Below are 27,433 nucleotides of genomic sequence, written 5' to 3' on the forward strand. Positions count from 1 at the left end.
AATTTCAAGTCGTCGGCGGAATCGGTAGCCGGAAATGACGCTCTTGTTTGACCATAAGTGAAGCCGCCGCACACTATGCCCTCAGAAGCTACCAAGGGTGCACCTACAAGCCTCGATGATCTGGAAGAGCTCTTGAAAGATGACACAAAGGTCAAGGTCGCTGGTGAGGTGACATGTGACCTCATACCGGCTGATGGCATCAGGTGTGGACGTTGATGGTGTTCTGAGGGGCAAGATCATGTCAAAGAGCAAGTTCTTGAGTGCTGTCAAGTCGGATGGCTTCGGATTCTGCTCAGTCATCTTTGGATGGGATAGTAAGGCAACTAGATTCAGGACTGAGCTGACCAATGCAGTTCACGATGCACCGTATCACAAGGAGCTGCTCGTGTCTAACAAGGCGAACGGCTATCGCGACCTCATTGCCAAGATTGATCTGTCAACATATCGTCGTCTTCCATGGGAGCGAAACATCCCATTCTTCCTCTGCTCTTTCGTGGATCCCGAAACCTCATCTCCACTGGACGTGGATCCCAGGAGTCTGTTGCAGGGTGTCATCGGTCAAGCTGAGGAGCTAGGATACAAAGCTATGGCAGGCGCAGAGTTTGAGGTATGCTGGGTCTTCTGTGCCTCGCTGACCTAGCAGTACTTTCAATTCAGAGAGACTCCAGACAGCATCAAGGAAAAGGGGTTCGCCGGTCTGAATTCACTGACACCAGGAAGTGTGTATCACCCCTCACGGTGCATGACTGATCGTATAGTGCACGGATATTCGATGCTGCGTCCGACGCTCAATTCAGACTACTTTCACGACCTCTACGATGAGGCTGAGAAGTTTGGTGTAGAGATCGAGGGGCACCGTGAGCTCATGAGATGATCTTTGGAGCTGATCATTCAGACACTGAGACCGGACCGGGAGTCTTTGAGTCTGCTCTCGGCTATACAGAGGCATATCGCATGGCAGACAACGCATGCTTGTTCAAATTGCTAGCCAAGAGCGTTGGCATGAAGTATGGGATCATTCCAACATTCATGGCCAAACCATGGGGGGATGTGAGTCATACCCATCGAACCATGCTGATCATCTAGCTTCCGGGATGCTCAGGGTGAGCCTGATAGGAAAAAAATACGATCATCTCACTCAGCCAGGCATATACACGTCTCTCTACAGGACAAATCTGGACGGAACATCTTCAGTCTCTCTGATGCAGATCAAAAGGCTGGAGGACGCGGCAATGCAGCGCACAAGGACCTCAAGTTCTTGTCGAAAGAAGCTGAATGGTTCTTGGCCGGTTTGCTGGAGGGTCTGGCAGATGGTAGGCTCTTCAAGCATTGTGATCGCTCATCACAGTCATACCCATGCTGTGTCCAACGATCAATTCATACAAAAGGCTGCTGGGAGGAGAGGTGAGAGCCATCGAGTACGAAGCTGACTCCAGGCATTCTGGGCACCTGATACCGCATCCTATGGCTACGAATCCCGTGTAGCTTCCATAAGGATCATCGGTCCCCCAGGCTCAAGCGCTTCAGCTGCTCGATTCGAAGTACGAGTCCCAGGAGCTGATGTATGTCTCTCGCCCAATCTCCGTGCTTACCTCCAGATGAACCCGTACTTTGCCTTTGCGGCAATCTTCGGCCTCGGCCTGCGAGGCATCAAGCGACGCATAGAGCTGCCGTATGGTCCTGTCGGATCTCCGGGCGTCACTCGAGGTACACTGCCTCATCTGCCGACCAGCTTGTCCGCGGCGACAGCCACTTTCAAGCGGAAGGACAGCATAGCTCGAGAGGTCTTTGGGGATCTGTTTGTGGACCACTTTGCGGGGACACGGGAGCATGAGTTGGCTCTGCATGAAAAGGCAGTGACCAGCTGGGAAGGTGAGCGCGAAGCAAGGTGACGCTAACCAAGGCCAGTTGAGAGATATTTTGAGCTTGTGTAGATTCAGGCTGGTCTCGCTATATGCATCATGATGCGTGGTTCATTCTCGCCGTGAAATCGCCGAGGAATTAGAAACAGTTGGAAAATCGTATCTACGCAATGTACACGAGAGCCCTGTCGACGACATTTCTTGACGTTTGCGCACGACGAAGGCACAATCTAAGTCAGCTAGGCTTCTCCGAATCGACGAAGTAGCCCTCTTACCACCCCGCCAAAAGTCTGTTTAGTCTCCCTTTGTTCCCTCAATATCACCAAAAGCTCGGCTCCACCAGCTCGTTTGTGCTCCTCCTCCTACTTCAATAACCACTAGCCACCATGTCGCGTCTGCTTGGGGCGTATCAGTCGCTCTTGACTAACAGACCTTTCATGGGCAATATGTTGACCTCAGCGGTGAGTTGGTCCCTCAGGAGCAGTGCTGACATTGCCAGGTACTCTTTGCTACGGGTGATAGTGAGTTCCAGCGACTTCGTGTAGCAGTCCTGACTTGCTCCCAGTCATCGCTCAGCAGGGTATTGAGAAGAAAGGGTGGAAGAATCACGATGTTGCGCGGACTGGGTGCGCCTAAGCGCAATTCCATGGCTGACCCCCTCGCAGCCGAATCATCTTCTGGGGAGGTGGATTATTCGCTCCGGCCGTTACAGTCTGGTTCAGACAGCTGCAAAAGATCCCTATTCAGTCCAAATGGGGTGGAGCTATCGTTCGAACGTCTCTCGATCAATTCTTGTTCGCGCCTGTGGTCGTGACTGGTGAGGATCTAGACGTATCGAGGCTGAATCTACAGGCTTCTTCACCGTCATGACATTGCTGGAAGGCAAGGACATGAACGCTGTCAAGCAGAAATGGAATGCAGTAGGTCTTTGGTTCAGGCTAGTTGTCAGCTGACAAGGACAAGCAATTCGTTCCCACCCTGCAAGCTAACTGGGGAGTGTGAGTGCACCCGTTTGGTGCAACCCTGCTGATGTGCGACAGATTCATTCCTACCCAGCTGATCAACATGGTGAGTTATCATCTTCCGACGCAAAGCGCTAGCTAACCGCTGCTCTTCATAACAGGCCGTGAGTCGATTTCCATCTGCTCCTGCTAAATCTTCCAGTTTGTTCCCCTGCAATACAGACTGCTCGTCATCAACGCTGTCAACATTCCATGGAACGCCTACTTGTCCCTGCAGGCCGCCAAGAAGGGACCTGTGGAGGAGATCAAGGAGAAAGTCAAGCTCTAAACAAGAAACGGACATTGCATGCAGAACGTCGACGGCCCTTCAGTCGTCATCCTCGTTCCCGTTCTCATCCTCGTCATCGTCATCATTATCGCCGGCCGGAACAGAGATAAAATCGTTCAATCTGGTTGTTAGTGACCGCCAGGTCAGTTTTGCTCACAAATGTACAAAAGGGGCCATGACGCGTACCAGTTCTCCAACTTGATCTTGGAAGTCCTTCTTGAGGACTTCGTTATCCGAGAAACTAGGCTCAGCCATACAATCTCGAGGGCTCTCACTGATGAATTACAGCAATGCTCCTCAACTTGAGCAAATCAATATCCTTGTGACTCTTATCCACCCCCTTCGGTGCGACCTTCAGGGCGTCGTCATGACCGAAGACATTCTGCCTCTTGCCCTTTGGATGCGGTTTCGGCGGCCCGAAATGCTCGACGAATTCCGGGGCTGAAATGACCTCTCGAAACAATTCAGGGTCCGTCAAGAATCGATGGCGGATCGAGGCAAGTTCGTTCTTTCCCGGTTGCCATGTACCGCATGCTAGAATGGACTTATCATTTGGCGAGATGGACAGGTGATATCCTGCCCAGATGCCTTTCCGACCGCCGCGAGATGTGGAGAGAGAAAAGGATTTCTTATATGGCGTCTTGTCGGATGAGAATCGTACGTCACGATAGATCCGATGCTGGATCTGTCAGACGACAAGCATGAACTTGACTCACTATCACGTCTTTCGGCGGCAGTATCGGCACTTCGTGGTCGCCTTCCTGGAACTTCATCTGTACCTGGGTCACAAATGCTTTCCATTCCTGGGATCTCAGCGGAATTCTCGATCTGGCTCACGTTCTCCGCTTGTCTAAACGCAGGCTCATGTGATCTGAACCAGTCCCTATCGTTCCGTTCTGGTATCTGGAGGTTCTTGAGGAAGTTGAGAGTGTTCTGAGATATCTGTCCCGGGGGCACTGGGATGTCAGCGTAACCCAATAACCGAAACCCACCCTGGCCTGTCTTTGGCGCAGGGTATATCCTTCCTGCTATCTCCTGTCCTTCTTCGAGTTCGACCTCCATATCTTCTTCTTCCTCCTCGTCCTCGTAGCCATCAATTTCCACCCTTTTTGCCTTACCCTTGCCTTTGCTAGAGCTGGTAGGAACTTTGCCAGATCCATTACTCGGTCTACTCTTCTTCTTCACCGGGACGTCCTCCTCATCCAAGAAATCACTGTCCACGTCCGACTCAATCTCCTCCTCGGGCTCTTCTGCGTCATCAGATTCGAGGTTGAAATCATCCTCTGAATCCTCCGCGTCGGAAGATGAAGGCGTTTCGGTCATTCCCGTCGGACTGTCTGCACGATCGCCGTCATCCTCAGATCCATCCTCCTCCGCTTGGCGTTTCGTCCGCTTGCCTTTGCCCTTGACCTGCTTTGAAGTCTTTTGGAAATACGGCGAAGTTCTTGCCGTCGGCGCCTTCTTTCCAGACGTCTTGGCTGTTGTGACTTTCTTCAGCGGCGTCGACGGTTTCGACGAGGCAGATTTGGCCGACTTGATAGATCGAGGAGATGACCGTGTTGCCGATCTGGTGGAGCGAGGCGTGATTGCCATGGCGCAGCTGAGTTCGTTCGTAAGAAGATGCGGGCGGTCCGTTCAGTCAAGCGACCTCGCCCGCGATGGTTCGCTCCTCAGTCAAAAGCGTCCCGAAAGCAAGGTCATCTCGAACATTACACCATCTAACCTCGCGTCGCTCTCCATTTACGTAATTCCGCTTCGCCGAGCGAGCACCGACGTCAGATGTCTGCAACGCTCGACCACAAGCTTGACAGCAAGTCCGACTGCAAGATGAGCGCGACAGCCAAGAGGAAGGTGGGGTCGACTGTTACATGATGAGTAAGCTAATCCCTTCAGGTTCTGCTCATGGGGAAGTCGGGTGAGTCGGGAACCTCGAGCGTTGTCTAAATACACAGGGAGTGGAAAGACGTCTATGAGATCGGTCATCTTGTGGGTCAAATCTCCTGATTAAGACTCATCTCCAAAGTCAGAACTACAGTGCAAGAGATACTAGACGTTTAGGTGCGACGATAGACGTCGAACAGTCGGCCGTTCGTTTCCTTGGAAGCCTCGTCCTGGTAAGCAACACTGGGATTCAAGCCTGATCCCGCAGAATCTATGGGATTGCGGAGGTCAGAATGCTTTCGTGGACAATTACCTCACAGCGCAGAAGGACACGATCTTTGCCAATGTTGCAGTCCTGATCTATGTCTTTGACATCACTTCAACAGAATGGGAGAACGATGTCCGATATTTTGAGGAGATCATCTCGGCTTTACGGGAGAACAGTTCTGATGCGGGAGTATGGGTTCTCATCAACAAGATGGATTTGGTGGACAAAGAAGATCCAAAGAGGAAGAAGTACGCCGAGAGGAGTGAGGACATCGTCAAAATAGATGAGCGGGTGCGGAGTGAAATGTCAGACGATGGGAGGAGAGGGGGTTTAAGGTGTTTCCCCACGAGTATATGGGACGAATCGCTGTACAAGGTGAGATTTTTGGAGGGGGCTACACTGACCGGCAGGCTTGGTCGTCCGTTATTCACACTCTGATACCGAATATCAATCTCATTACCGCGCATCTTACCTACCTGCGAGACATCTGCATGGCCGTGGAGGCGGTGGCTTTTGAAGCAGAGACATTCCTCGTCATTTCGAAGTCTGGGTCGCCATTAGACAGTAATGAGGCAGAGCTGGATGACCAGGAGACAAGGTACGGAGCAGGCAGCCTGAGCAAACATAGATTCGAGAAGATCTCGGAGATCATCAAGGGGTTTCGAAAGACTTGCCAGTGGGTATAGAGTAGACGAAGCCGGGCTGAAAAGCTAGACGTACGGGAGAATCATTCACTGGCTTTGAAGCCAAATTCGACGACTGCACCGTGGTTCTGGAGCCGTTGACCCAGAATCAATTTGTGCTGGTAGTGGCGGCCGATCCGATAGTTGGTAGGTTCGTCGATCCGATACAGCGCTGAAACGTAGAATCCGCCCTCATACAATACAACATTTACCATTCTCAATCCCATCTAGCCGAATTTGCCCGGAAGAGCGTTCTCGACAGAAAATGCGGGTGAGTCTGCATATCTGATTGCGTCTCACGTCCAAGAATCTGCCGGCGTAATACAGAACTGAAATACGAGGTAAAAGATGACGATGATCCTTCCGTGCTCGCGTGGGACGAGGCATGGGATCGGCTAAAGCAGGTCAATGGCCGATTGAACGAGAGGATAAGTAGAGTAGAGATCGGAGATTAAGATGCAATGCCGCTCTACTTGAACTCTGCAAACAAGCTCTCAAATTCGTCACCCTCAACGTTGGGCATGGATCCATCCCCAAAGTTGAAGTCTTCCAGATCGATATTGGACAAGTCGTAGTCTTGCTCTTCGCCGAAAGTCGGCTCAGGATTCTCGGATGCTTCCTGCACCTGAGCCGAAGGCGGATCTGGTTTGGTCTCTGCAGTGGGGGCGGGCACTTCGACAGATGGGATCTGAGGCGTTTCAGGAGGTATATTTGGTGTACTGCCGACGCCGATAGAGGGTCGCTTGACATGGCCCTTAGGGCCTCCTGTCTGTTGGACATCTGCTACCGGCGCTACTGGCGCCGTTTCCTTTACTTCCGCGTCTTGTTTCGTTTCGGTACCAAATAATCCAGCAAGCTCTGCCATATCTGCTTGCTCCGTACCAAAGTCAAAATCGAATGTTTGAGCATCCGCCTGTGTCGCTTGCCCATCGCCAGCTGGCTGTGAGAGCGATGCGAGTAATTTGTCCGTCTCTGCGGAATTGGAGTCATCAAACATCCCCGCGAGAAAATCAGAGCTCGATCCGTCGCCGAAGGGATTTGCATTGTTGTCGTTGAGTAGCGCAGATAGTTCTTCCATTCCAAGGGAAGAGAGATCCAGCTGATCCGTCGTAGAGGTACCAGACATGCCGCCAAGATCTTGGGCAAACGCAGGTATCGGTTTCGGAGCAGGAACCGAGGGTACAGCCGGTACGGTGGGAAGATTAGGAGGAGCGACAGATGGAGCTTCTATCGATTGATTGTCGTAGGCTAGCATAGATGCGGTAGATAGAGGTATAGGAGATGATTTCGGAACTTCTGTTTGTATGGCAGATAGCGGAGGGACGATTGGCGCGATGGGGGATGAGGTGATAGGGGGAGGTCGAGATGGAGTTGAGGCGTGTAGAGCATTTTGCGTCTATAAATGAGCCGTGATAGTATCAATTCAATCTTACCATATACCACTCGACATGTCTCTTGATAGCCTCGTATGATTCCCAATAGCTTTGAAGCTGTTGCATCAGTCCAGGTGGAATCTGAGGGTTTTTCATCCGCCTGCTCGAGCGGTCAACAAATTGTTCCTCACAAAGGACTCACATTTGTCGAGCGTAGGTACGATACTGAATGATGACCGTGACGACCTTGAGACAGGCCTAGAAATCAGCTGAGCACGGGGCGAATTGGCCCACCGTATGATACTCCTGCATCTTTTCAACCTGGGCGACCATCCACTTGGCACCCTTTGTCAATTCCTTCGACCCGTCGCGTGGTGTCTTGGGGTCATCGTCGACTTTGACCTTTTTGACGCTCGCTGGAGAGATTGGAGCAGATCGTTTCGTTGACATTGTAGCGAATGGTCGGAAGCGGGTACTGCGACCACTACGAGAAGGGTGATTGAATGAGCTAGCGGGGTGGGATCTATTGGACGAGAATTCCGGACCTTTCTTACCGAGATCGGAATTATGCTTCTTCTTATTAATGCAGGCAAGATATACAAACCTATATGGGTAGTCTATGCATCGTGAAATCTATAGCTATGAATGGAAATGGGATCCATCACCTGACCTACTCTCGAGACACATCACTGGGAACATCAGCACGATACGTATGGATCATTGACTCACCGTCCAAACAACTTGACCTTGAGCCAATCGGTCATGACAAGGGTTCGATTTCGAACCGAATAGAGCGTGGACTGAGGGATCAGCAACGAGCTGGAAACCGCTTGTGACTCACGATATAGGCAGATCTCCAGAACAACATGGCAGCACCACCTCCGGAGGCAACATTTCCGTTGAAAAATGGCAGGTCGGCAATGGCCTTTTCGGATCCAATGTAGCTACGTCTCAGCTGAGAATGAACAAACTACTCACGCTAGGGATCCTTGGTGCGAATAGTGGAAAGGCGTGAGTTTAGCGACCCTGTTCAGCTTCTTGACAACCGCTTCAAGCTCGACTGGGTCAGATGATGACGCTCGGAGGTCGGCGAGTTGACGCTGAAGTTTGGCCTTCTGGCCCAATTTGCCAAACATTTGGGCGAGGAATGCACCCTGCTGACTGGCGACTTGAGCGGTAGGAGCATACTGAGTCGCTGTGCAGTCACCAATGGCGTAGACACCTTCGGCACCAAGCATGGACAAGTAATCGTCGACGACGATCCCTCGCTTCTGTGTCTGGGTCTCGGGCAGCTTGGCGAGGAGGTTCTTGGTGATTTGACGAGAGGTGTTACCGGTTGCCCAGACTAGGAGACCATAGGGGATTTCTCGGATCTCCTTGTTGGCATCCTGCACGACGACACTGCGTTCTTTGACGTCTTTGACCATGGTGCGGGTCAAGACATCGATCCTGTTCTCCTTGAATTGAGACTCAGTGTATTGGATAAGCTGTTTGGAGAAAGCTGGCAGAACGTTGGGTAGAGCTTCAATCAGGGTAATGCGAAGACGATCTGCGACTTCCGGATACCATTTGCGAAGATCATCCTAGATATCAGCGAAGGATAACCCAGCCCACTCACGATCAGGAAATCGTGAAGCTCTCCAGCATACTCGACACCAGTAGGTCCACCACCGACGACAACCATATGCATGAGACGGTCGACCTCTTCGTCGGGCTGATCTTTGAATGCAGCGGTCTCAATGCAGTCCATGAGTCGTGTTCGGATCTTGTCGGCATCACTGAGCTCTTTGAGGAAACAGCCATATTTCGTCACGCCCTCGATACCAAAAGTCTGATTCTCGCATCCGACAGCATAAACGAGGTAGTCGTACGGGATGGTGACGGAACCAGCCTCACCCCGAATATCAGTCTGATCCCTAAATGTGACAGTCTTCTTAATCGGGTCGACCTCTCGAGCTTCAGCTTCGTAGACTGAGACTTTTCGCTTCTTGTGTCGGGTGATAAAGCGGGTAGGCTGGATGATGCTTCGGGGTTCAAGGGTACCGACAGTGACTGAGGGAAGCAGTGGGGAGAAGAGGAAATAGTTTCGAGGAGAGACCACGACGACGTTGAATTCCTCTGTATCGAGGTTCTTGAGGAAAGAAGTGGCACCCCAGCCAGATCCCAGGACGACAAGAGTAGGTTTGGAGGGATCTGAAGGGAGTTGGTCACCGGGATGCACGTCCTGTTGTGTCACTAAGGGCAAAGTCAGCGAAGGCAAACCTGCAGGCAGAGGTACTGACCATAGTAGAATGCTCCTCCACCGACAAGAATGACAACCAGAACAGTTCGAGCAAACGCCCTGACACGTCTGCGCCAACGCTGGCCAAAGCTCGGCTTTGGGGCATTGGGAGTGACGGGGACGACGACGGGTTCAGGAGGTACAACATTGGCACGGAGTCCAGAGGTCGAGAAGGATTTGAGGGAGATCAGACGGGGAGCGACATTGGGCTTTCCTGATAGAGAGAGCTGACCACGGAGGATACCCCTAGCAATAGGAGAGGAGTGACCTGTCATAGTTCAGATCGCAAGATCGCAAAGCTCGCTCAACTCACTGAGATATCGGACAGACATGGCGAAGGCAGATTTCGACGGAATTGGAAAAAAATTGAGTGAGGAGTTGTTGGCTTCTGACGACTGGGATTTCCCTGCACCGAGGCCTTGCGAGCGTCTTTCTCCCTACTCTCGCCCGACCTCTGACCTGTACACCTGTCGAAGTGGTGCTCCTGACGAGTCTTGTAGAATGTTGCTCGAGGCTAGGGAGACGATCCCCCAATGAGAAAAAAATAAGTTCAGCCAAAACAGTGGCTGATGTGGCATTTCTGCCGAGTCTGGGCAGGTGCACGGTATGTGGGATATTGTACGAAGTTATTGCTCTCGAGATGATAGCTTGCATGGCATGTCCTGAGGCTAGATAGGGTTGTTCTCGGACTTACAACCCGGAGTGTCCCCCCACGTTGCCTATCCTCACTTGCAATCAGTTGATTCCAGCACATACCAACAGTTTAATGTCCAAATATCTTCGGCGTCATTCCGGATAACGTGATTTTACGACCGAGTCAAAAGCTCAAAAGTCTTCTTTCTGGTCTGCTAATTGATCATTGGATCCAAGGCGTACGACTGATGCCTCTGGCGCAACACTATGCCGCATCTTACGGAGCTCATACAAGCTGCGAATGGACCATTCCATACGTTGGAGTTCTTCCCTCCTCGTACCGAGCCTGGTCTCGTGAATCTGCTCGATCGCATCAGAAGGTTCACATCTGGATCAGCACCTCCATTGGCTGTCTCGATAACATGGGGAGCGGGCGGTAGTACTGCTGAGAGGTCGTTAGATCTCGCTGCTCAAGTTGTGGAGCTCGGTGTGGAAGTCATCCTACACTTGACGTGCACGAATATGCCTAGAGACAAGGTCGACATGGCGTTAACGGTGAACCATACCCGGGCTACAAAATCTCATTGCTGACCTTGGCATCTAGCGCGCCCGTGGACTCGGCATTCATAACATCCTTGCACTCCGAGGCGATCCTCCAAGACCTGAGGAATACGCTCTTACACCACCCTCTGAGCCAGATTTCTTCCAGCACGCCGATGACCTCGTGAGGTATATCCGAGCAGAACACGGCGATTATTTTTGTATCGGCGTCGCGGGATATCCAACACCTCATCAAGACTCTCAATCCATGGAGGATGATCTGAAATGGTTCAAACTCAAATGCGATGCCGGTGCAGACTTTATCGTCACCCAGCTATTCTATGACGTTCATGGGTTCGAATCTTGGGTTCGACGCTGTCGCGATGCGGGTGAGCCAGGGTTCTTTGAGGCTGACCGCTCATGTATGTGCAGGAATAACGCAACCTATCATACCTGGAATTATGCCCATTCAAAACTTTTCATCTTTCCGTCGACTTGTAAACCTGACTGGCTGCCCCGTACCGAACTCCATCCTCTCTCATCTCTATCCTATCAAGGTGTGTGGAGGTAGCAACTTTCGCTGATGGCAGACCGACGATGCAGCTGTCAAGCAATATGGTGCAAGACTGGCAACTCAGATGGTCTCTCGCTTGATGGCCTCGGGACTGGTCCAGGGCGTGCATTTCTGCACACTCAATCTCGAAAAATCGGTCCGGACAATCGTTGAGAACCTTGGGTGGGCCGCGCCAGCTGCACCTTCCCCTGAACATCACAATCGAGTCATCGAAGAGGCCACCGGTCAGCTTTCCAACCTTTCCATCTCACCTTCCGAAGCGAGTCATCTTGCTCAAATTGGACTGCATCGTTCGCCACAGACCAAGCCGTTGAATCCGCCGAATCTTGAGGATAGTTGGGACGAATACCCAAACGGCAGATTCACGGATGTCCGCAGTCCTGCATACGGTGAGATTGATGGGTGGGGAAGTGGGATCAAGACGACTGTGAGTTACCTCGTCCACTATGGCCTGACCAGTCGTAGTCTGCTCGTGCACTGGAAGCTTGGGGCACGCCGACATGCCACAATGATATCGGAAACCTCTTCACCGCATACATCAACAACGACCCATCCCTCCCTTCTCCCCCTACCACACCATTCTCTGACCTCCCTCTGTCTGCCGAATCATCCTCTATCATCCCTCACCTCCTCAAGCTCAACGCCAAACGGTACTACACTGTCGGCTCGCAACCCTCTGTCGACGCCGCCGCCAGCGAAGACCCAATTCATGGCTGGGGGCCGCGAGGTGGCTACGTGTTTCAGAAGAGTTTTGTCGAGTTTTTCGTCCCACTCAGCGAGGTCCAGCGACTCGAGGCGAGCGTGTCCAAGCGTATCACCATGTACGCGGCGAACAAAAAGGTGAGCCATCTTGCCTTCAGCCGCGCTTATTTCAGGGCGAGTTTCGTACCAATACCGAGCCTGGAGCTGTCAACGCAGTCACATGGGGCGTATTTCCAGGGCAAGAGATTGTTCAGTCGACAATCATCGAGGCGACGTCATTCATGGCCTGGAAGGTGAGCTCCCCGCCCCGGTGTACCTGGCTGATCGTCAAGGAAGAAGCATTTGACATCTGGACTGATTGGTCCATGCTCTACCCTCGGGGTTCTGAGGCCCGAAATCTGCTTGACACCATTGCGTCTGAATGGTGGCTGGTCTCCCTGATACATCACGACTACAAGGATGCGGCAGCATTGTGGAGGTTTCTGGAGACAGAATGATGCATTGTTGTACACGGGGTCGCCGACGATGGTCCCTCAATCCAAGCTTCTTCCCGTCATTACTATACATTCTACTCATCGTCACTTGACGCCGCGTTCTCCGCGTCCCTCTCGTGCTCCGCTGCATTCATACTCGCCACAATGTCCACTTCGGCTCCTGGATTATCTTTCTTCATGCTCTGCAGTCGTTGTCCTGATCATCAGTGTGGCAAGTCGTCACGACTCACTGAAGATAGTTGCTATGGCCTCGTTCGTCCGTCGCTCCAGCTTGCTCATTCTATTCGTCATGTCGCGCTTCAGGTCCCAATTAGCTCTCCGAGGTTGTATGTTGAAAAGATCCTAAACCTTTAGCATGGTCTCTCCCATTCGTAGCACTCACAAGCTCCTCCTTTCTCTTCTCTTCATCCTCTTTAATGATCTGCTCTGCTAAACCCTCGACGGCCTTCTCGACAGTATCATCCCCTGGTCCATCCCTCTTCCGACTCTGCCGTGTCTCTGGATCAAAATTCCTCTGCTTGAATGCAAAGTGAGATCTGGCATCAGCTGGGCCCACCAACAGCCAAACTCACGGTCCGCCATTGCCTTGCTCTGACTCTAGTTTCCTTTTCCGTAAAGCTATAAGCCTCTCCTTCCTCTCAGCCTGGGTCACTGCAAGATTGGTTTCCATAGCGTTCGTTTATTGGAAGCAATGGAATCGAAGATACAGACAGCTGGTTCGAAAAGTCAATACCACCCCTCATCCACCGTGGGAAACTGGCCACAAGCCAAGGATTTTTTGGTTGCTGAACCGCAATGGTGGTGATCACGGAACAGTAGTCATCACGATGGACCGAATTGAACCATCTAGCAAGCCTCTCATGGAGCACTCTGAAGGGATAGAGAAGCCTCTGGCCCCGGGGAAACCTCGGAAACGCTTCGTTGGCACGTCCAAGGCATCTTCGCGAGCTCCTCGTCGGATAGCCAATCAGATCCCCGACGACATCCTGAATGACCCGGTGCTGGACGAGGCGATTTCTCGTAAGTAGCTCCTTAGATGCGTTGCTTATCGGACAGACCTTCCCAGTAACTATAATTTTGAGATTCATAAAACTGTCCACCACATCCGCCGCGATGGTATCAAGACTGTCGCTCTACAAATGCCAGAAGGACTCATGGTCTACGGTTGTGCCATAGCGGATATAATTGAGGAGTGAGTGGAGTCTTACTATCCTCACTGACATCAGGTTTACCGGTGCACTACCACTCTTGCTCGCCGACGTCACTTATGGTGCATGCTGTAGGTTCCGAGCCTGGGAGTCGTCTGACTAGCAGGCATCGATGATTTCACCGCCAAAGAGATGGGCGCGGAGATGATCGTGCACTACGGACATTCATGTCTCAGTGAGTGGTACACTTGTCCGGAAGTTGATTCCAGTCCCCGTCTCTCAAACAACCCTCAAGACTCTCTATGTATTCGTTGAGATTGGCATCGACACTGCGCACCTTTCACTATCGGTCAGGAAAAACTTTCCGTCCTCTCGCTCTGCCTTTCACCGCATGGTTCTAGAGTCTGTCGACGCCGCCAAGATGCCCATCGCGATGGATGATGATTCGCCCACTCGACTTGCACTCGTCTCTACGATTCAATTCGTAGCTTCTGTACAGACTCTGCGGACCGATCTCGAATCTGAGCTGCCCTCTCTCGATGAGACTGGCGAGAATGCCCTCATCAAGAGAGAAGGAAACGTTTGGCGAGGCAAGTACGACATCACTATCCCTCAATCCAAACCTCTCAGTCCGGGTGAAGTGCTTGGATGCACAGCGCCAAAATTGAAGGATGTCGACGCTTTGATGTGAGTTGACATTCTCCTTGGTTATGCTGATTGCAGATACGTCGGGGACGGCCGATTTCACCTTGAGTCCATCATGATCGCGAATCCGGCGATCCCTGCGTTCCGGTATGATCCATACTCCAAGAAATTCACCAGGGAGACATACGAGCATCAAGAGATGCGCACCGTTCGGAGTGACGCAGTGCGGGCCGCCAAGCGAGGTCTCGAGAGTAGCGGTCCAGGCAGCTGGGCGGTCGTTCTAGGAACGCTGGGTCGACAGGGCAGTCTCAGTGTCTTGAAGGTGAGCAGGAGATCACATGGTTCTGACGGCAGACTATCACCTCGTCGCTTCCCTCACATGATCCCCCCCTTCTCCTCCTTCTATCAGAGTTATCTCCCGTCAAACTCGCGCTCTTCCCTGACCTCACCGCCTTTGTTCAAACATCCTGCCCTCGATTATCTATCGACTGGGGGTATGCTTTCGATCGCCCCCTATTGAGTCCATACGAGGCCAGCGTGGCTCTGGGGAGAATCAAAAGCTGGAGTGATGGAGATTATCCCATGGACTTCTACTCGGTGAGTCGAGGCAACGGCCGGGCGCCAACTCATCATCAGGACAACTCTCTTGGCCCGTGGACACCGCGTCACAAGCCGATCATGGCGTGATGCAATCGATAGGGGTTCAGCAATCAGTGATCGACAGGCCATATTGGTAATGGATTCAGATGGCCTGACAGCGCGCGCCCGGTTCTTCGAACCCGTTCCTTTGGGCACTGCATTCCTTTCACCAATGTCTTCGACACCTCCTTTGGATGCGATCTTCAAAGGCCATAAAATACACAGGCTATATTTGCCACTGCAGTTTTAAAACCGCTACAATTCTTCAGTATCAACCAGCAATGTCAAACCAAGGGAACAACAATCAGAGCGAGGACAACTCCCATTACCATTCGCAGCAAGGAGCTCCGCAATCCTGGGATGTTCATGCGCCGCAGCCTCGGTATCCGTACCAGCAGACCCAATTCACACAATCCGGATGGTCCGCCGATGGGGCTACCAACACTCATGCCCAGACGTATCCCCAAGCCTCGCAGCAGACATCACCATTCCAAGGTCATCCAGCAGCAGCAGCAGTAGCAGCATCATCATACACACGTCAGTCAAGTATGGCATACGATGGTCGACAGAACCCAGGCACTCAACAAGGACCGGGCCCCGCGACCACGACGCCTGATGGGAGGCAAGTGGGGTGGCATCCTCATAGCGACCAAAACACAGCATATGGTCAATCAAACACGTGGATGCCACGATGTGAGAAATGCCTACAAGATGGCGAACAGTGTAATTGCTCTCACGGTTACCCTTGTAGCAACTGTACCGCTGCCAATGTCCAGTGTCGCCTACCAGCGGGAACGTCGCTGACGTTTAGTCGTACTGCTTATCAGTGAAGGTGGTCGATTGTGGCGTTCCTGGGATCTAGTCTTGGCATCAGGCGACTAGTGATCTTCAGTCAGTGCGTCGGCTCACTGAGAGGGACTATGCGGGTCTGCATGCATGCGCTTGTGAGATCTTGACCACAGGCCATTGCATTCCAAGGCACTGCTCACCTCCGAGAGACTTTGACACTGTAACATCAGGGCGTGACTTGCTGCTCCTCCATGTACCCCCCCACCGCCCCACATGGTGACTATTTCGGGATTGTCCGATATTCTCCGCTTGAAATTTTCCCCCCAGTGGCATCCGAAGAAAAAGAAGAGAAAAAAGTAGCGATAAGGACATGCCCGTCTGAGGCCTTGGTCTCTCTTGATAACAACCTTGTTCCCACCCCTCCTCATCCTCACTCACCACCCCCTCGAAGGTCTTATTTAGACGCTTCACGGTCCCTTTTCCCGGTTTTCCCTCCCGTCATTGAGTGAATCAAAAACCGTGGATCATGTCCATTGCGCGCGACATGTCTGACAAGTCATTGGAGTCCATGTCGGGCGGAGACCATACCGATGTGGAGAAGGGTCTTGACCCTTTGGCAGGTGTTGCTGTCGCTGATCCCGGTGTCTACGCCGGTGAACACGATTCTGCGCTGCCTTCCGATGGCGCCTGGGCGAGATTTGATGCTTACAACAAGAAGTTGGAGCGCAAGTTGGGCATCGAAAGTGTGAGTGTTTCAGGATGGTTTTTGGGTGGTCGTGTGAGCCGTATGCTGATAGCATTCCGTCTAGCGAGGTATCGAGCGTGTACCAGAGTCCGCGAGACCCGACAAGCACCTCGTAGGTCCCCTTCTTGGTAGCCATTTATCTGACGGCTCAGTGGGGCAACACCATGATCTGGCTCTCAGCGAATACCGTCTTACCGACTTTTGGTATCGGTATTCTTGGACCCCTCCTCTTCTACATGGGGCTCGGAGACTCGATGTACGTTGTCTCGCTCTTCTGTGTCATCCGCTGACATTCCTTCTCAGGCTCACTATCCTCTTCTTCAACCTCGTTACAGCCTGCATTCCAGCTTACATGTCGACGTTTGGACCCGCTCTTGGACTCCGTCAGATGACTTCGTCCCGATTCTCCTGGGGTTTCTACGGTGCCAAATTTGTTGCTTTACTCAACTGTATCGCTTGTGTCGGATGGTCTATCATCAACACCATTGCGGGAGCTCAAACGCTCGAAGCCGTCGCAGAGTACAAGATCTCGGCCGCCGCAGGTGTCGTCATCATCGCACTTGTCACCTTGGTCTTGGGTCTCTTCGGGTACAAGTTGGTCCACCGATTCGAGAGATTCGCCTGGATACCTAGTTTGGTCTCCTTCCTTGTTCTCTTGGGAGTCTCTGCCAAGCACCTTGTCAATGTCCCAATGCCTGTCGGCCGAGCCGAGGCGGCGAGGTCAGCGGATTTTCCCTTGTTGTATTATGGCTGACCGTCCTTTTCAGCGTCCTCTCATTCGGAGGAGTCATCTTCGGTTTCGCTGTGGGCTGGTCAAGTCTGAGTTCCGACTACAATGTCTACATGTGAATCCTCTTCTGTTGACTCTGGGCTCACTTTTGCAGGCCCGCCGAATCGAACAAGTGGAAAGTCTTCATGTGGACCTACATCGGTCTCATTTTCCCTCTTGTCCTCGTTCAGTGGCTTGGAGCCGCCGTCGGAGCCGCGGCCATGGTCAACACTGACTGGATGGCGGCGTACACTGCCAATGAGCTTGGTGGTCTTCTCCACGCCGTCCTCGTCCCTGCCATCGGTGGCGGTGGAAAGTTCTTCATGGTCATCTTAGTGCTCTCTGTGGTCGCCAACAAGTGAGCGAAACATGTTTTCGGATCTGTGCTGACATCATTCCAGCATCATCAACGTTTACTCTTACGGGCTCAGTCTCAGTGTTATCTCGATTTACCTCGCTGCTGTGCCTAGACTCGTCTGGCCGTGCGTCATTACTGCGATCTACATTCCCCTCGCTATTGTCGGAGCCAATCACTTTGCGGCGACCTTGGAAGACTTTATGAACGTACTCGGCTACTGGTTGGCCATCTACTGCACTGTCGTACTTGAAGAACATTTCATCTTCCGTAAAGGCGATCACGCAAATTACAACGCTGCTGAGACCTGGAACCGGAAATCTCTCCTCCCAGTCGGCTATGCAGCTGCCGCATCGATGTGTTTCGGCGCTGCAGGCGCTGCAGTCGGTATGGCTCAAGTCTGGTGGACTGGACCTAGTGAGTCGCTCACGGCGTAGGTCTAGCAGTTGCTGACTTTTGCAGTCGGAAAAGCTGTTGGTGGCCCATACGGTGGAGATCTCGGATTCGAGCTTGCTGGTGCTTTCACTGCAGTCACATTCCCCATCTTTAGATACTTTGAGAGAAAGTACATTAGGTAGTTGGCGTCTGAGTCAAGCACGTCGAAGCCGTTCGTTCAGTAGTGTGTCGTGTGGTGTCATGCACAACCAACCGATTTTTCTTGGGCAAAATATTTGGTTCCGAGGTTACTACAGTACAAACCGTCCTCCAGCTGCAGATTCCGCCGTCTCACTCACCTCCTGATTGTGAGCGTAAGCTGACAACAACGCGATGGAGCAGGGAAATGATGGATCATCTGGAGCTGGACCGTCGGGATCTTATCCCGCACATCATTCTGTCCCATTGGCAGGCTCAGTCCAACATGCGGCTCAACACGGCCACGTCCAACCTCATGGACCAACTGACTCTCCCGCCGCTGGTCCAAGTCGGATCACCCTGCGAGCTCCTCGTCCGGCTCCTTCCAACATCACCATTGGCCTCGGGGCGTCTCCGCCCACCGCGACTCGTTTGAGACGTGGAGGGGGAGGTGTACCTCGGAGTGCAGCAGCGGCGCATCACCACAAAAGCAAGGTGCAAAAGCTCAAGCTCAAGTTAGGGACGGGTTCAAAGTCTGGCGAGAAGAGGGAAATGTCATTCCTCGGGGAATACGATAGGGAACTGGACGAGAATCCAGAAGATCCATTGGCATTTGAAGAGCAGTTCATCTTACGTGTACCGGAGAAACTGGCTGGTGGACCTAATGGCCTTCGAGAAATGGTCAAGGGCAAAGCTAAAGGATTGGAAGGTGTCGAATTCAAGTTCTTAGGTGGGTCTCACCGGTTGGATAATGCTCATCCTTCCCCCTCCCCGCGCTTACCCTCCAACAGACTCCAGACGCGCCGCATTCAAGATCAATGGTGTGACTTATTCCTCCAAGCTCGTCGACTTGCCGTGTATTATCGAATCGCAAAAGACGCATGATAATCGACACTTGTTCAAGGTCGCGGATATCTCTCAGATGCTCATCGTTGAACAGCCTAAAGACGAAAGCGCCATCACATCTGCCGCACTGTCTGTGGAAGACTATATTTGGCCTCATGGATTGACACCGCCCTTGCGACATGTTCGTAAACGGAGATTTCGTAAACGTCTCAGTCGGCGAGCTATCGAAGTGACCGAGGAACAGGTCGAAGACCTGTTGAAAAAAGATGAAGAGGCGGAATCCACATCTTTTGGTGAGCTCAGCTGCAAAGTCTGCCAACCCACTCCATTTCACCGTCTGACCCCCCAGTTCAGACCTGATAGATGCACACCCGAATCCTGATATTCCAGATTCCTACTATATCGACTACGATCCGGACGCGCAATGGCACGGATCAGAGTACGGTGAATCGGAAGTTTATGAGGATCCTGGGAGCGTCGCTGCGTCAGACTGGATGGATGGTGATCCAAGTCAGACACCGGGCCAGTCCGTCCGAGACGAAGACGATTCGAGTGAAGAGGGTGACCTTGACAAGTGGGTTCAGAGGCGTGGTTCTCAATGCTGACGGTTCAAGGGAGTTTGCCGCTGCACTCATGGAGCAGATGGAGCAGGTAGGTTGCGGTGTGAAATCCAGTGTCTCACTCCACAGGGCTCTGGCTCAGATGCATCAGACGATGGTTTATCGGCTTCGGAAGAGGACGACGATGAAGATGAAAAGTCTGAAGATGATGACGAGACGGCGGAGAAAAAGGTCAAGATTCGCCAGCTAACCAGCGAGATCAAGGCACTTGAGGGAGCCATTGAGAAGAAGCGAGCTGGATTCACGGGTGGCAATCCTATCATGCAGGTGGGTCAAAACACCCACGAGGCCGTCTGCTGACGTTGAAAGAAACGGTTTGACGAGACGATCGCGGGTCTTCAAGCAGATATCAAGACAAAAATGGAAACGCGACAGGGACTGGTCGATGAGTTGGATCAAGTCACTGCAGAGAAGCAAGAACGTCGGAGATCTTCTACCACCAAGGCTGTTGCGACACCTGGGGAAGACATGGAAGTGGATGCAGAGGCAGAGGGAGAGGATGGCACGCCGGCAGTACTGGAACCTAGTCGAGATATTCCATCTGCGGCCGAGACGCCTGGATCGCCACTTGAAGCTGATGAGGAAGACCTCTTCGGCGATTCGGAAGCGAGCGGAGCGGAGGGGGATGATGGGCCACCCGATTCTCAAGATGCTGATGGGGAGGGCGAAGGAGACGATGCGGATGGAGAGAGCGATGTAGAGGATGGTGGAGACGATGATGGTGATGGCGATGGTGATGGGGATGGGGACGGTGATGACCCGATGCTTGGAGATGACGGCGAAATGGCAGCAATGCTTCAAGCTGAGCTTGCCGATTTGGCTCCCACCCCACTGGGCGACTCTGATCCTTTTGCCAACATGACCCATACCCCCGCCGCCGCTGGAGAAGGTTTGAACGACGTTGAACAAGCGGATATGAATGTCGCTTTGGAAGGCATGGATCAACTAGGATATCCTTCCACACCGGTGCCTGCGAACCCTGGATCCGACCTGGGTTTCTCATTTGGAGGTGTAGAAGGAGGCGTAGGGATGAGACGGTTGGCCAGTGGTGTAGCTGAAGAGGACGACGATGGGGATAGCTCTGATGATAGTGATGATGATTAGGGGGGGGGGGGGGGGCTTGTGATGTAGGGCAGGGCACAATGTACACTTTGTATCAGTTTGCATGACAGTGTCAAGATTTGTACAACGTGGCTGCCAATCTACCATGATCCTACGCCGAGTCCTTTATCATCATCATCATTATCGTCACGATCCTTGTCAAAGAGAGACTTCAGGTCAATTCCAGCCGTGGTCGTCGCCTTGGATGAAGATGACGGCTTGTGCTTGTTTTGAGCAGGTCCGACAACATCCACGACACCAACGACAGATGTTTGGGACTTTGATACCTTGGACGGTTTCGATTTTGTCGTGGATTTGGTCTCCATCTCTGCTATCTGGGACGGCTCGTCCTTTCTCCGCGGCTTTTTCGCCTTGGGCTCGGACGACGTAACACCCTCTGGACCAGGATGATCAGGTGGTATAGCTTTACGCTTCTTGTCCATACTCTCGACCTTGTTCGAATCGACCAGTGATCCAGGACGTCCATTTCGCTCATGCTGTGGCTTGACCGCGGTCTTGCGCTTCTTCTCCCCTGTGGTCGTCGCCGCATCCATCTCCGTGCCCTTATTCTTCACTTCCGGCGTGTCCTCCGGCTGACCCCATTTCCGCATAGGACCAAACGTCGCTTGATTATTTCCACTGGGCTTCATCTTGCCTTGTTTCCTCTCCCTTTCTTTCTTTTCCAACTTTGTTTCCCTCTCTTTCTTCTCCGTCTTTTCTTTGACCCGTTTATTGTCCACGATCTGGAGACGGGGCAGAGCGGAAGATAGCAGAGCAGGGTACGTCGGTTCCGTCAGACATGCTGGGTTCCCATGAAGTGTCAATGATCGAAGGTTTGGGAATGATGGTTCGTCAGTCGTGGATCTCGACGACGACGAGAGGAAGATGGACGAGATGGTCTTCCATGTCAAGGCGCAATTCCCGATATCTATCGATTGGAGTCCTGCTCCATGTCGATCATTGACAATGACTGCCATCGTCGTCGTCGAGGAGGAGGAGGTGGAGGACGACTCCTGGAGCACACTCATGCTTCCTCGTCCCCATTGAGCCAAGTGATCCGAAAGATCATTGAGCATAAGTAGATTGTTCATTTTCACATCGCGTAGCACAGGGAGATTCGACATGTCGGGTATACCTCCACAAGTCAATTTGGGACAATGCGAGAAGGTCAGCTTGGCCAGGTGATACAGTCGGCCAAGAGTCGCGGGGAGCTTGACGAGGTTGAGCGAATGAGATATGACTGAATCGTCCGATCATCAACATGTGAAGACCTAGCTAGGATGATCTTAAGGAAGGAAAAAGTCCTCACTCATTGAATTGAGCTCTGTCCAATGTCCCACAATATCTTCATCCAATACCTCCCAGGGGTTATTCATACCCACAAACGCTTTCAATCTCGAGCATCCCTCCAGCGCTCGAGGCAACGTCTCAAGCCCGCAATCCGACACATTCAACACTTTTCAAGGGCACATTTTCAGCTTTGACAAAATTCCGTGACTGGACCCACCTGTTAGACCTCCTAAAGCTCCGACCGCGTCCCATCCTCGTTCCACTTGACAGCCCTTGAGGCTCAGCCAGGTCACTCTACTACCCTTCAGCCATTCTATATCGGTCACTCCGCTTCCCTCCAGGTCTAATCGAGTGACATGACTCAGATCTGGCGGCGGGAAGGCGAACGGGTCTTGACTGTACACCAATGCCGTCGCATCTCGAATCGCCTTGGGCCGATAAAGCGCAGGATCTCGAGACTGTTCGACCGGTCCATCTATATTCCTTCTCTGCGAGCTCTTCTTCGGATGTCTGGACTTCTCTGAGCTTGCATCTCTATCTTTGCCCTTGGATCCACCTCCATGAGCGTGAGAGCCTCCGCCTCCTCTCGCCCTACTCGGACCAGCCTCAGAATTGGATTCAGCTCGGGCTCGGGCTCGAGATGGTCCAGCTGAGCTTGAGTCCTGCCGACGCTCATCGACTGGCTTGACGAGCTGTTGTGCTCTCTTCCGACTCCTAGCAGCTCCTCTGTCCATACTAGTGTGTGATGGGTTTGGTAGAGCATAAACTTATCAGACTTTTTTTTTTTTTTGGGACTGGCACGATCATCTCCGAACATCGATTAGAAAAGGGACCTAATCGAAATCCAAATTTGATCACGTGCAGGATGAATACATCGGCACCTCTCGAAAGTCAGATTTGTGGTCGAATCCTCAGGCTGCCTACCACAGTCTCTGTTCCATTTGCTCTCTCCTTTCCCGACCATCACACCATGACATGCCCTTCAATCTCCTCCAATGGCTTCTTGCGAGGCCTCAAAGCCTCCACGTCGGTTCTGAATAGACCGTTAAATGGATCCATACGAGCGTTCTCAACCTCCTCACCTGCTCTCGTGGGGAAACCCGTCTTGGTGGAATTGTTACAGAGAGTTCCAGGGTTAGGTCATCCAGGTGAGTCGGTGTTCTCAGAAATGTGGGTATCGTAGTGTGGATGCTCAGGAGGGAAATATGAGAACGGAAGAAGCGTCTTTGGGCCTGACGCATGAAGAGTCGGAGGAAAGCCAGAGGAGATTACCGTCCACTTTGTCCTATCTTCTTCCTTCACATATCATCCCCCTTAGTCTGGGTGATACAGCCATGTTAACGCTGAGCTGCTCAGGCGATCGAGTGCACGTTGTCTCTGGTCGTGCACGACTCGACCTAGTTCCACTGCGTAAAGCCCGTTGGGTGCCATTCGCGGAAAAATTTGGACTGGGTCCTAGCAAAGCCAACGTGGGTTGACGGTGCTTTCAAACTTTGATACACATGCTGATGATGTTGATCGCCGCCCCTAATGTTCCTTTACTCCCATGTGAATCACGCCCTCATCGACGTCCACGCCTCGGCCTATGCTTTCATCCATCCCCCGGCTCATATGGCTCGATCGATTCGCTCCTCCTTCGACGGCCCATATTCACCATCCGCGGCTCTCCTTCGACCATCAGCGAGTCAAATCTCAAGGCATTCGAGCTCGTAGATCCAAGGCTGAGCCCGACACTCCCACGGAGGAACCAAAACCTTTCGTTCCCATCACACCGACGCCTGCAGCTCTCAAATCTAAGATCGATTCCTTCCCTCCTGTCCTCGATTTCAACCTTCAGACCGTCAGTATGGACTCGAGCGTGCTCATCACCACATTCACACTCGGTGATATCACAAACACATTGAAAGATTACGGTCTGACAAAGGAAGATGTCTTGCTGAGATGGGAGGATGGCAAGAGCGATAGGATTGAGCGGGTCGGCGAGCGCGTCTTGGTGCTGCAGGTCAGAGGTAGAGGGCTGGAAGAGAAAAAGGTGACAGTGAGGGTTCACAGAACCTCTAGGGACGTTTCATCGTGGGCGGAGGAGAGAGCTTTGGAGAAGGAACAGGCTGAGACGAGCCTGAAAGGCGAGAGTGGTAGTAACAAGTAGATCCATTGCAATCGCTGAGAGCTGGCTGATTTTACTGGAATTGGTATAGCGGGACTGGAAACGGTGTTGCAGGGGCAGTCTCAAGAGGGACTCTCAAAGAATTATACAGAGGACTCTCACTGAATGATACAGGAACCTTATCATGGAGAAAGGACTCTCACTGAATGATACAGGAACCTTATCATGGGGAAAGGAGAAGAAGAGACACAGCAAGGCGTTGGGAGGTGAAACTGAACACACTTGACAGGCGAAGAACTAGAAGTCGTCAAAACAATTCGCAGAGTGTTACTGGAATCCTTGACATTGGCAGACTTGAGGATGGACCGGCCATATGAACAATCTCAGGGAGGAGAAGTATGGGACGACTTCCTAGCAGGGGGTCTCTTTTGACGACGAGCTAATGTTGCCCGACACGCTTCCTCGTAATTTCGTGATGGTTCGCCTCGAATCAGATGGCGAAGATACCTATTCGGCTGATGTTTCTCAGTCAGTGGCTCATCCCCCATGTCAAGCTCCATGAATGAAGCTTTGGCAGCTAGAGCGAGACTTGTCTGTTGGCTCAATGGCTCGACCATGGGAATCGCAAAGCAAGATTATGACTTGAAGATGCATCCCAGGCGATAAGGTGGGCGACATTGGGTCCACCTCACATCCAGGCTTTGTTCTGCCCTCTTCAAGGCTCTGACACAGCCGCGCCGAGCTCCTGTTTCTACACACATTGGGCATGCCAATGGTCCTCTTGTGGCGTTCACCTCTCAGGTTTCTCCCCCTCCCCCCCCCCCTTCCCCACCCTCTCGATCCGTATGCCGACCTCTTGTGACCGTCGGAAATGCAGGCAGGCCCTCGGATGCACTATGCCCGAGCTACGCAACCAAAACCTCCGCTTTTCTCGTCCAAGCACATGTTTCTGACCGTGTCAGGAAGGGCAAAGGGTGACTGTCATCCATGTTGGTGAGCGCGTTTGTCCCGTGTCTCGATCGCTTTTTCAGCCACACGAGCGTCATAAGACGAAGTTAGCCATTGAGTTCTGGATTGAACGGAATAAGCCAAAAAGAGCCGACAAGGTTACCTGTCTCGGTGTCGAGGTCGGTCTCATCCTCGGCCTCGCCAATTGTATCGTCGTCGTCGTCGTTGTCGTCATCGTCGTCATCGTCATAGTGATGATCACAACCTATTTTCCGCCCCGAGGTGGAGGTCTCAAAACCTTTCACGATCTCTTTCACTCGATCGAGCAAAAGATGGTCATACCATACGGTGTGGAAAGAGAGCTCGTAGGGCTGCGTGTGTGCATGCATGGTAGGCCGTGGTCGTGCACGGTGTCAACCAAACTCTCGCGGGAGAGCCAACATTTTTCCCTTTTTGGGAGAGAAAGAGAGAGAGAGAAATTCAGCCTTATCAGATACCAGCGGAATGAACAACATTCGCCATCAGACCTTTCCGCTGAATCATCATTGGATGACGCTGTGCTCTTTCCCTACCAAGACTCTAATAAAGTGGTACGATTGGCTTGAGTCAGCCTCTTCCCGGGCCGCTCACGGACGGCGCGGAGGTAAGAGAGCTTAAGCAAGAAACTAGTCGGCCCCTCGACTCATCCAGATAGATAGACGGACGAATGCAGTGTGGTCCTCAGGGGCTGAGAGATGATTGGGGTGTCGCCAAGGCTCTTCTTGACCGGACGAGTTTTTCTGTGTATATACCTCACCCGCTCGTCCGTCGACCCGGTACTTATGCCGCATATGCTGCCGAAGGTAAAACGGATGATCAAAATAGGTGCTTATCAGATCGGCTGGCCCGGCGCGCGGCGGCAAGACGCCACGGATCAGACGAGCAGAAGAAGAAAAAGGGGACGAAGGGAGGGGGAGCATGCTCTTCAGCCCGTGTCTGCCCTTCCTCCAGCCGAGCAACGGCCAGGGACAAAGAGTTTCTTCTTTAACCTTGAAAGCCCAGACTGTGACCCCCCGCCCGTTTCAAGCACGAGCCCATTCTTTCGCCGCAACCCTCCAGGTTCTCATGCGCAGCCTGCTTGTAGGTGGTGATGGTGGTGGTGGTAGTGATGGTGATCCTTTTTCTCGGCCGATACATTCACAGTGTGCTGACCCTATGGGTATGACCATGTAAAAGGTACGCAGGGGGGGGGGGGGGGGGCCAAAGGGAAGAAGCCAAAAGGAAGGATGATAGGGGGAAGGGGAGATTGAGTGGCATGGATGAGGGGCATGTCAACATGTCCAGCTGACCTGTCTACAGTCTCCATGCATTGCCCGCCTCCCATGAGGTATGCTAATACGTCGGATGTAGTGTAGTCCATACCGGCCCATTTTCTCTCTATTGATAATTGCCTCCTCCCCAGTCACATTGCAGTTTTGCCCGCGTCGTCTCCCCCTGTCCTCCCGCGTCGAAAAAATGACCCGCTCTCTTTCTCCTCATGGCCATGTCCGAAGAAAAGAGGTTCCTAGTTCATGGGTGACTCTCTATTATATTATTACACACACGCGCACTATCTCCCGGTCCCTATTAAGCTTAGTAACAGCAGCCAGCAGCCAGGGGGGAAGCGAAGGGATCGCCACGCCATCAGACACACACACGCACACGCACGCACACTGTGTGTGAGAGAGAACCTGCCGAGCGCGTGTAGGCTGCAAGAAAAATTCTCGGCCTTGGCGTTTTTTTTTCTCCCTTTCTCTCCTTCCTCTCCTCGCCTGCCCCCCCTCCCCCCCCCCCTCCTTCTCTCCCCCTCTCTTCCGCCTTGCGTCGCTTACACACACACACACACTCCTTATACCATCGCGCAATTCCGATAGACCTAAATAATAAAATTGCCAGCTGGCTCTGTGTCTCTTTTGACTGTCCTTTTTTGGCTCGAGCACGGGGGCAAAAGAGAAGGGGGCAAGGTGATAGGTCATCTGTCCACTCTCTCTCTCTCTCTCTTATATATACATATACATACATACACATCACCCACCCGCTCTTGCTCACGAGTACATTCGCACCTGCACACCCCACACTTCCCATCCATTCGGACATCTGGGATCACGCGCGAGAGAAGAGTCGAGGTATTTTTCTCAATTATCCATTATAATATACCCCCATTCCGAGCAGGACAAGGCCGAGGTGAATAATCTTATTCTTCGCTTTCAGTCATCATCACAGGCTTCGACCTCGGGGTCACCGAACCAGTCGAGAGCT

General features: G+C 52.4%; 16 protein-coding genes across 16 annotated transcripts; 10 read left to right on the plus strand and 6 right to left on the minus strand.

Annotated features, from left to right (window-relative positions):
* Positions 1–193: 193 nt before the first annotated feature.
* BD324DRAFT_575254 (hypothetical protein) lies at positions 194–1,892 on the plus strand (the record flags this gene model as incomplete). Its single annotated transcript, XM_022013117.1, has 10 exons — positions 194–314; positions 354–607; positions 644–719; positions 759–857; positions 896–1,050; positions 1,087–1,103; positions 1,147–1,313; positions 1,349–1,404; positions 1,437–1,562; positions 1,599–1,892. The coding sequence occupies 10 exons, from the start codon at positions 194–196 to the stop codon at positions 1,890–1,892; spliced, it is 1,365 nt and encodes a 454-aa protein (XP_021874796.1).
* BD324DRAFT_40998 (hypothetical protein) lies at positions 1,868–3,291 on the plus strand. The gene is made up of 10 exons (XM_022012708.1): positions 1,868–2,208; positions 2,244–2,323; positions 2,362–2,383; positions 2,428–2,488; positions 2,528–2,679; positions 2,715–2,782; positions 2,826–2,860; positions 2,903–2,930; positions 2,986–2,988; positions 3,027–3,291. The coding sequence occupies exons 2-10, from the start codon at positions 2,249–2,251 to the stop codon at positions 3,150–3,152; spliced, it is 570 nt and encodes a 189-aa protein (XP_021874797.1). The 5' UTR covers positions 1,868–2,208; positions 2,244–2,248; the 3' UTR covers positions 3,153–3,291.
* Positions 2,913–4,942, minus strand: BD324DRAFT_613287 (hypothetical protein). Its single transcript, XM_022014483.1, has 6 exons — positions 4,145–4,942; positions 3,990–4,108; positions 3,869–3,955; positions 3,428–3,831; positions 3,310–3,393; positions 2,913–3,273 (listed from the first exon to the last, which is right to left on the minus strand). Exons 1-6 carry the CDS (start codon positions 4,743–4,745, stop codon positions 3,192–3,194), a joined length of 1,377 nt encoding a protein of 458 aa, XP_021874798.1. The 5' UTR covers positions 4,746–4,942; the 3' UTR covers positions 2,913–3,191.
* On the plus strand, positions 4,943–6,445 carry BD324DRAFT_613291 (Gtr1/RagA G protein conserved region-domain-containing protein). Its single transcript, XM_022014484.1, has 9 exons — positions 4,943–5,003; positions 5,046–5,067; positions 5,105–5,138; positions 5,176–5,266; positions 5,302–5,676; positions 5,712–5,977; positions 6,016–6,131; positions 6,168–6,255; positions 6,292–6,445. Exons 1-9 carry the CDS (start codon positions 4,980–4,982, stop codon positions 6,437–6,439), a joined length of 1,164 nt encoding a protein of 387 aa, XP_021874799.1. The 5' UTR covers positions 4,943–4,979; the 3' UTR covers positions 6,440–6,445.
* BD324DRAFT_678509 (hypothetical protein) lies at positions 6,446–7,862 on the minus strand. Its single transcript, XM_022019000.1, has 4 exons — positions 7,652–7,862; positions 7,560–7,615; positions 7,418–7,517; positions 6,446–7,380 (listed from the first exon to the last, which is right to left on the minus strand). Exons 1-4 carry the CDS (start codon positions 7,805–7,807, stop codon positions 6,454–6,456), a joined length of 1,239 nt encoding a protein of 412 aa, XP_021874800.1. The 5' UTR covers positions 7,808–7,862; the 3' UTR covers positions 6,446–6,453.
* Positions 7,863–7,930: 68 nt separating this feature from the next.
* Positions 7,931–10,146, minus strand: BD324DRAFT_613295 (hypothetical protein). Its single transcript, XM_022014485.1, has 7 exons — positions 9,952–10,146; positions 9,640–9,906; positions 8,976–9,592; positions 8,336–8,940; positions 8,199–8,301; positions 8,087–8,157; positions 7,931–8,046 (listed from the first exon to the last, which is right to left on the minus strand). Exons 1-7 carry the CDS (start codon positions 9,968–9,970, stop codon positions 8,028–8,030), a joined length of 1,701 nt encoding a protein of 566 aa, XP_021874801.1. The 5' UTR covers positions 9,971–10,146; the 3' UTR covers positions 7,931–8,027.
* A 148-nt stretch (positions 10,147–10,294) lies between these two features.
* On the plus strand, positions 10,295–12,607 carry BD324DRAFT_613297 (putative methylenetetrahydrofolate reductase). The gene is made up of 7 exons (XM_022014486.1): positions 10,295–10,826; positions 10,876–11,200; positions 11,244–11,368; positions 11,402–11,812; positions 11,851–12,225; positions 12,261–12,380; positions 12,420–12,607. The coding sequence occupies exons 1-7, from the start codon at positions 10,539–10,541 to the stop codon at positions 12,582–12,584; spliced, it is 1,809 nt and encodes a 602-aa protein (XP_021874802.1). The 5' UTR covers positions 10,295–10,538; the 3' UTR covers positions 12,585–12,607.
* On the minus strand, positions 12,608–13,270 carry BD324DRAFT_678512 (cwf18 pre-mRNA splicing factor-domain-containing protein). The gene is made up of 4 exons (XM_022019001.1): positions 13,154–13,270; positions 12,964–13,117; positions 12,812–12,923; positions 12,608–12,777 (listed from the first exon to the last, which is right to left on the minus strand). Exons 1-4 carry the CDS (start codon positions 13,249–13,251, stop codon positions 12,656–12,658), a joined length of 486 nt encoding a protein of 161 aa, XP_021874803.1. The 5' UTR covers positions 13,252–13,270; the 3' UTR covers positions 12,608–12,655.
* Positions 13,271–13,441: 171 nt separating this feature from the next.
* Positions 13,442–15,061, plus strand: BD324DRAFT_574406 (putative diphthamide synthesis protein-domain-containing protein; the record flags this gene model as incomplete). Its single annotated transcript, XM_022013058.1, has 8 exons — positions 13,442–13,601; positions 13,638–13,773; positions 13,808–13,860; positions 13,896–13,964; positions 13,999–14,416; positions 14,453–14,696; positions 14,729–14,971; positions 15,011–15,061. The coding sequence occupies 8 exons, from the start codon at positions 13,442–13,444 to the stop codon at positions 15,059–15,061; spliced, it is 1,374 nt and encodes a 457-aa protein (XP_021874804.1).
* Positions 14,992–15,982, plus strand: BD324DRAFT_43204 (hypothetical protein). The gene has a single exon (XM_022012770.1). It carries the CDS (start codon positions 15,208–15,210, stop codon positions 15,841–15,843), a length of 636 nt encoding a protein of 211 aa, XP_021874805.1. The 5' UTR covers positions 14,992–15,207; the 3' UTR covers positions 15,844–15,982.
* On the minus strand, positions 15,888–16,283 carry BD324DRAFT_43104 (hypothetical protein). Its single transcript, XM_022012769.1, has one exon. It carries the CDS (start codon positions 16,172–16,174, stop codon positions 15,932–15,934), a length of 243 nt encoding a protein of 80 aa, XP_021874806.1. The 5' UTR covers positions 16,175–16,283; the 3' UTR covers positions 15,888–15,931.
* Positions 16,284–16,370: 87 nt separating this feature from the next.
* Positions 16,371–18,249, plus strand: BD324DRAFT_574543 (cytosine-purine permease; the record flags this gene model as incomplete). Its single annotated transcript, XM_022013067.1, has 8 exons — positions 16,371–16,547; positions 16,612–16,659; positions 16,700–16,803; positions 16,851–17,267; positions 17,315–17,392; positions 17,432–17,674; positions 17,718–18,088; positions 18,134–18,249. 8 exons carry the CDS (start codon positions 16,371–16,373, stop codon positions 18,247–18,249), a joined length of 1,554 nt encoding a protein of 517 aa, XP_021874807.1.
* A 130-nt stretch (positions 18,250–18,379) lies between these two features.
* Positions 18,380–20,817, plus strand: BD324DRAFT_613341 (TAFII55 protein conserved region-domain-containing protein; the record flags this gene model as incomplete). Its single annotated transcript, XM_022014487.1, has 6 exons — positions 18,380–18,974; positions 19,036–19,383; positions 19,445–19,664; positions 19,705–19,741; positions 19,780–19,977; positions 20,020–20,817. The coding sequence occupies exons 1-6, from the start codon at positions 18,440–18,442 to the stop codon at positions 20,812–20,814; spliced, it is 2,133 nt and encodes a 710-aa protein (XP_021874808.1). The 5' UTR covers positions 18,380–18,439.
* Positions 20,818–20,858: 41 nt separating this feature from the next.
* On the minus strand, positions 20,859–22,874 carry BD324DRAFT_43502 (hypothetical protein). Its single transcript, XM_022012776.1, has 3 exons — positions 22,319–22,874; positions 22,121–22,267; positions 20,859–22,051 (listed from the first exon to the last, which is right to left on the minus strand). Exons 1-3 carry the CDS (start codon positions 22,833–22,835, stop codon positions 20,913–20,915), a joined length of 1,803 nt encoding a protein of 600 aa, XP_021874809.1. The 5' UTR covers positions 22,836–22,874; the 3' UTR covers positions 20,859–20,912.
* Positions 22,875–23,071: 197 nt separating this feature from the next.
* On the plus strand, positions 23,072–24,250 carry BD324DRAFT_648022 (hypothetical protein; the record flags this gene model as incomplete). The annotated part of the gene is made up of 3 exons (XM_022017763.1): positions 23,072–23,249; positions 23,458–23,570; positions 23,783–24,250. The coding sequence occupies 3 exons, from the start codon at positions 23,072–23,074 to the stop codon at positions 24,248–24,250; spliced, it is 759 nt and encodes a 252-aa protein (XP_021874810.1).
* A 1,467-nt stretch (positions 24,251–25,717) lies between these two features.
* On the plus strand, positions 25,718–26,404 carry BD324DRAFT_43572 (hypothetical protein). Its single transcript, XM_022012779.1, has one exon. The coding sequence runs from the start codon at positions 25,891–25,893 to the stop codon at positions 26,284–26,286; it is 396 nt and encodes a 131-aa protein (XP_021874811.1). The 5' UTR covers positions 25,718–25,890; the 3' UTR covers positions 26,287–26,404.
* Positions 26,405–27,433: the final 1,029 nt, after the last annotated feature.

This window comes from Kockovaella imperatae (genome assembly GCF_002102565.1).
Source record: "Kockovaella imperatae strain NRRL Y-17943 chromosome Unknown BD324scaffold_1, whole genome shotgun sequence".
Lineage (NCBI taxonomy): Eukaryota > Fungi > Basidiomycota > Tremellomycetes > Tremellales > Cuniculitremaceae > Kockovaella > Kockovaella imperatae.

Coding starts and splice junctions, on each gene's coding strand:
- BD324DRAFT_678509 (XM_022019000.1), bottom strand. CDS start 7,807: ATGTCAACGAAACGATCTGCTCCAATCTCTCCAGCGAGCGTCAAAAAG. Junction 7,616..7,651: donor AGATGCAGGAGTATCATACG/GTGGGCCAATTC, acceptor GCTGATTTCTAG/GCCTGTCTCAAGGTCGTCAC. Junction 7,518..7,559: donor CGTACCTACGCTCGACAAAT/GTGAGTCCTTTG, acceptor CCGCTCGAGCAG/GCGGATGAAAAACCCTCAGA.
- BD324DRAFT_43104 (XM_022012769.1), bottom strand. CDS start 16,174: ATGTCCTTATCGCTACTTTTTTCTCTTCTTTTTCTTCGGATGCCACTG.
- BD324DRAFT_40998 (XM_022012708.1), top strand. CDS start 2,249: ATGTCGCGTCTGCTTGGGGCGTATCAGTCGCTCTTGACTAACAGACCT. Junction 2,324..2,361: donor GCAATATGTTGACCTCAGCG/GTGAGTTGGTCC, acceptor TGACATTGCCAG/GTACTCTTTGCTACGGGTGA. Junction 2,861..2,902: donor CTGCAAGCTAACTGGGGAGT/GTGAGTGCACCC, acceptor GATGTGCGACAG/ATTCATTCCTACCCAGCTGA.
- BD324DRAFT_613295 (XM_022014485.1), bottom strand. Junction 8,941..8,975: donor AGCTTCACGATTTCCTGATC/GTGAGTGGGCTG, acceptor GCTGATATCTAG/GATGATCTTCGCAAATGGTA. Junction 8,302..8,335: donor TCGCACCAAGGATCCCTAGC/GTGAGTAGTTTG, acceptor GCTGAGACGTAG/CTACATTGGATCCGAAAAGG.
- BD324DRAFT_43502 (XM_022012776.1), bottom strand. CDS start 22,835: ATGGACAGAGGAGCTGCTAGGAGTCGGAAGAGAGCACAACAGCTCGTC. Junction 22,268..22,318: donor AGCTTTAGGAGGTCTAACAG/GTGGGTCCAGTC, acceptor GCCCTTGAAAAG/TGTTGAATGTGTCGGATTGC. Junction 22,052..22,120: donor GACAGAGCTCAATTCAATGA/GTGAGGACTTTT, acceptor CGGACGATTCAG/TCATATCTCATTCGCTCAAC.
- BD324DRAFT_43204 (XM_022012770.1), top strand. CDS start 15,208: ATGCGATCTTCAAAGGCCATAAAATACACAGGCTATATTTGCCACTGC.
- BD324DRAFT_613291 (XM_022014484.1), top strand. CDS start 4,980: ATGAGCGCGACAGCCAAGAGGAAG. Junction 5,004..5,045: donor GCGCGACAGCCAAGAGGAAG/GTGGGGTCGACT, acceptor TAATCCCTTCAG/GTTCTGCTCATGGGGAAGTC. Junction 5,139..5,175: donor TCTATGAGATCGGTCATCTT/GTGGGTCAAATC, acceptor TCATCTCCAAAG/TCAGAACTACAGTGCAAGAG.
- BD324DRAFT_678512 (XM_022019001.1), bottom strand. CDS start 13,251: ATGGAAACCAATCTTGCAGTGACCCAGGCTGAGAGGAAGGAGAGGCTT. Junction 13,118..13,153: donor GAGCAAGGCAATGGCGGACC/GTGAGTTTGGCT, acceptor AGCTGATGCCAG/ATCTCACTTTGCATTCAAGC. Junction 12,924..12,963: donor AGAAGAGAAAGGAGGAGCTT/GTGAGTGCTACG, acceptor CTAAAGGTTTAG/GATCTTTTCAACATACAACC.
- BD324DRAFT_613287 (XM_022014483.1), bottom strand. CDS start 4,745: ATGGCAATCACGCCTCGCTCCACCAGATCGGCAACACGGTCATCTCCT. Junction 4,109..4,144: donor TGCGCCAAAGACAGGCCAGG/GTGGGTTTCGGT, acceptor CTGACATCCCAG/TGCCCCCGGGACAGATATCT. Junction 3,832..3,868: donor TGCCGCCGAAAGACGTGATA/GTGAGTCAAGTT, acceptor TGACAGATCCAG/CATCGGATCTATCGTGACGT.
- BD324DRAFT_613297 (XM_022014486.1), top strand. CDS start 10,539: ATGCCGCATCTTACGGAGCTCATACAAGCTGCGAATGGACCATTCCAT. Junction 11,369..11,401: donor CTCATCTCTATCCTATCAAG/GTGTGTGGAGGT, acceptor CGCTGATGGCAG/ACCGACGATGCAGCTGTCAA. Junction 12,381..12,419: donor CGTCATTCATGGCCTGGAAG/GTGAGCTCCCCG, acceptor CTGATCGTCAAG/GAAGAAGCATTTGACATCTG.
- BD324DRAFT_43572 (XM_022012779.1), top strand. CDS start 25,891: ATGATTGGGGTGTCGCCAAGGCTCTTCTTGACCGGACGAGTTTTTCTG.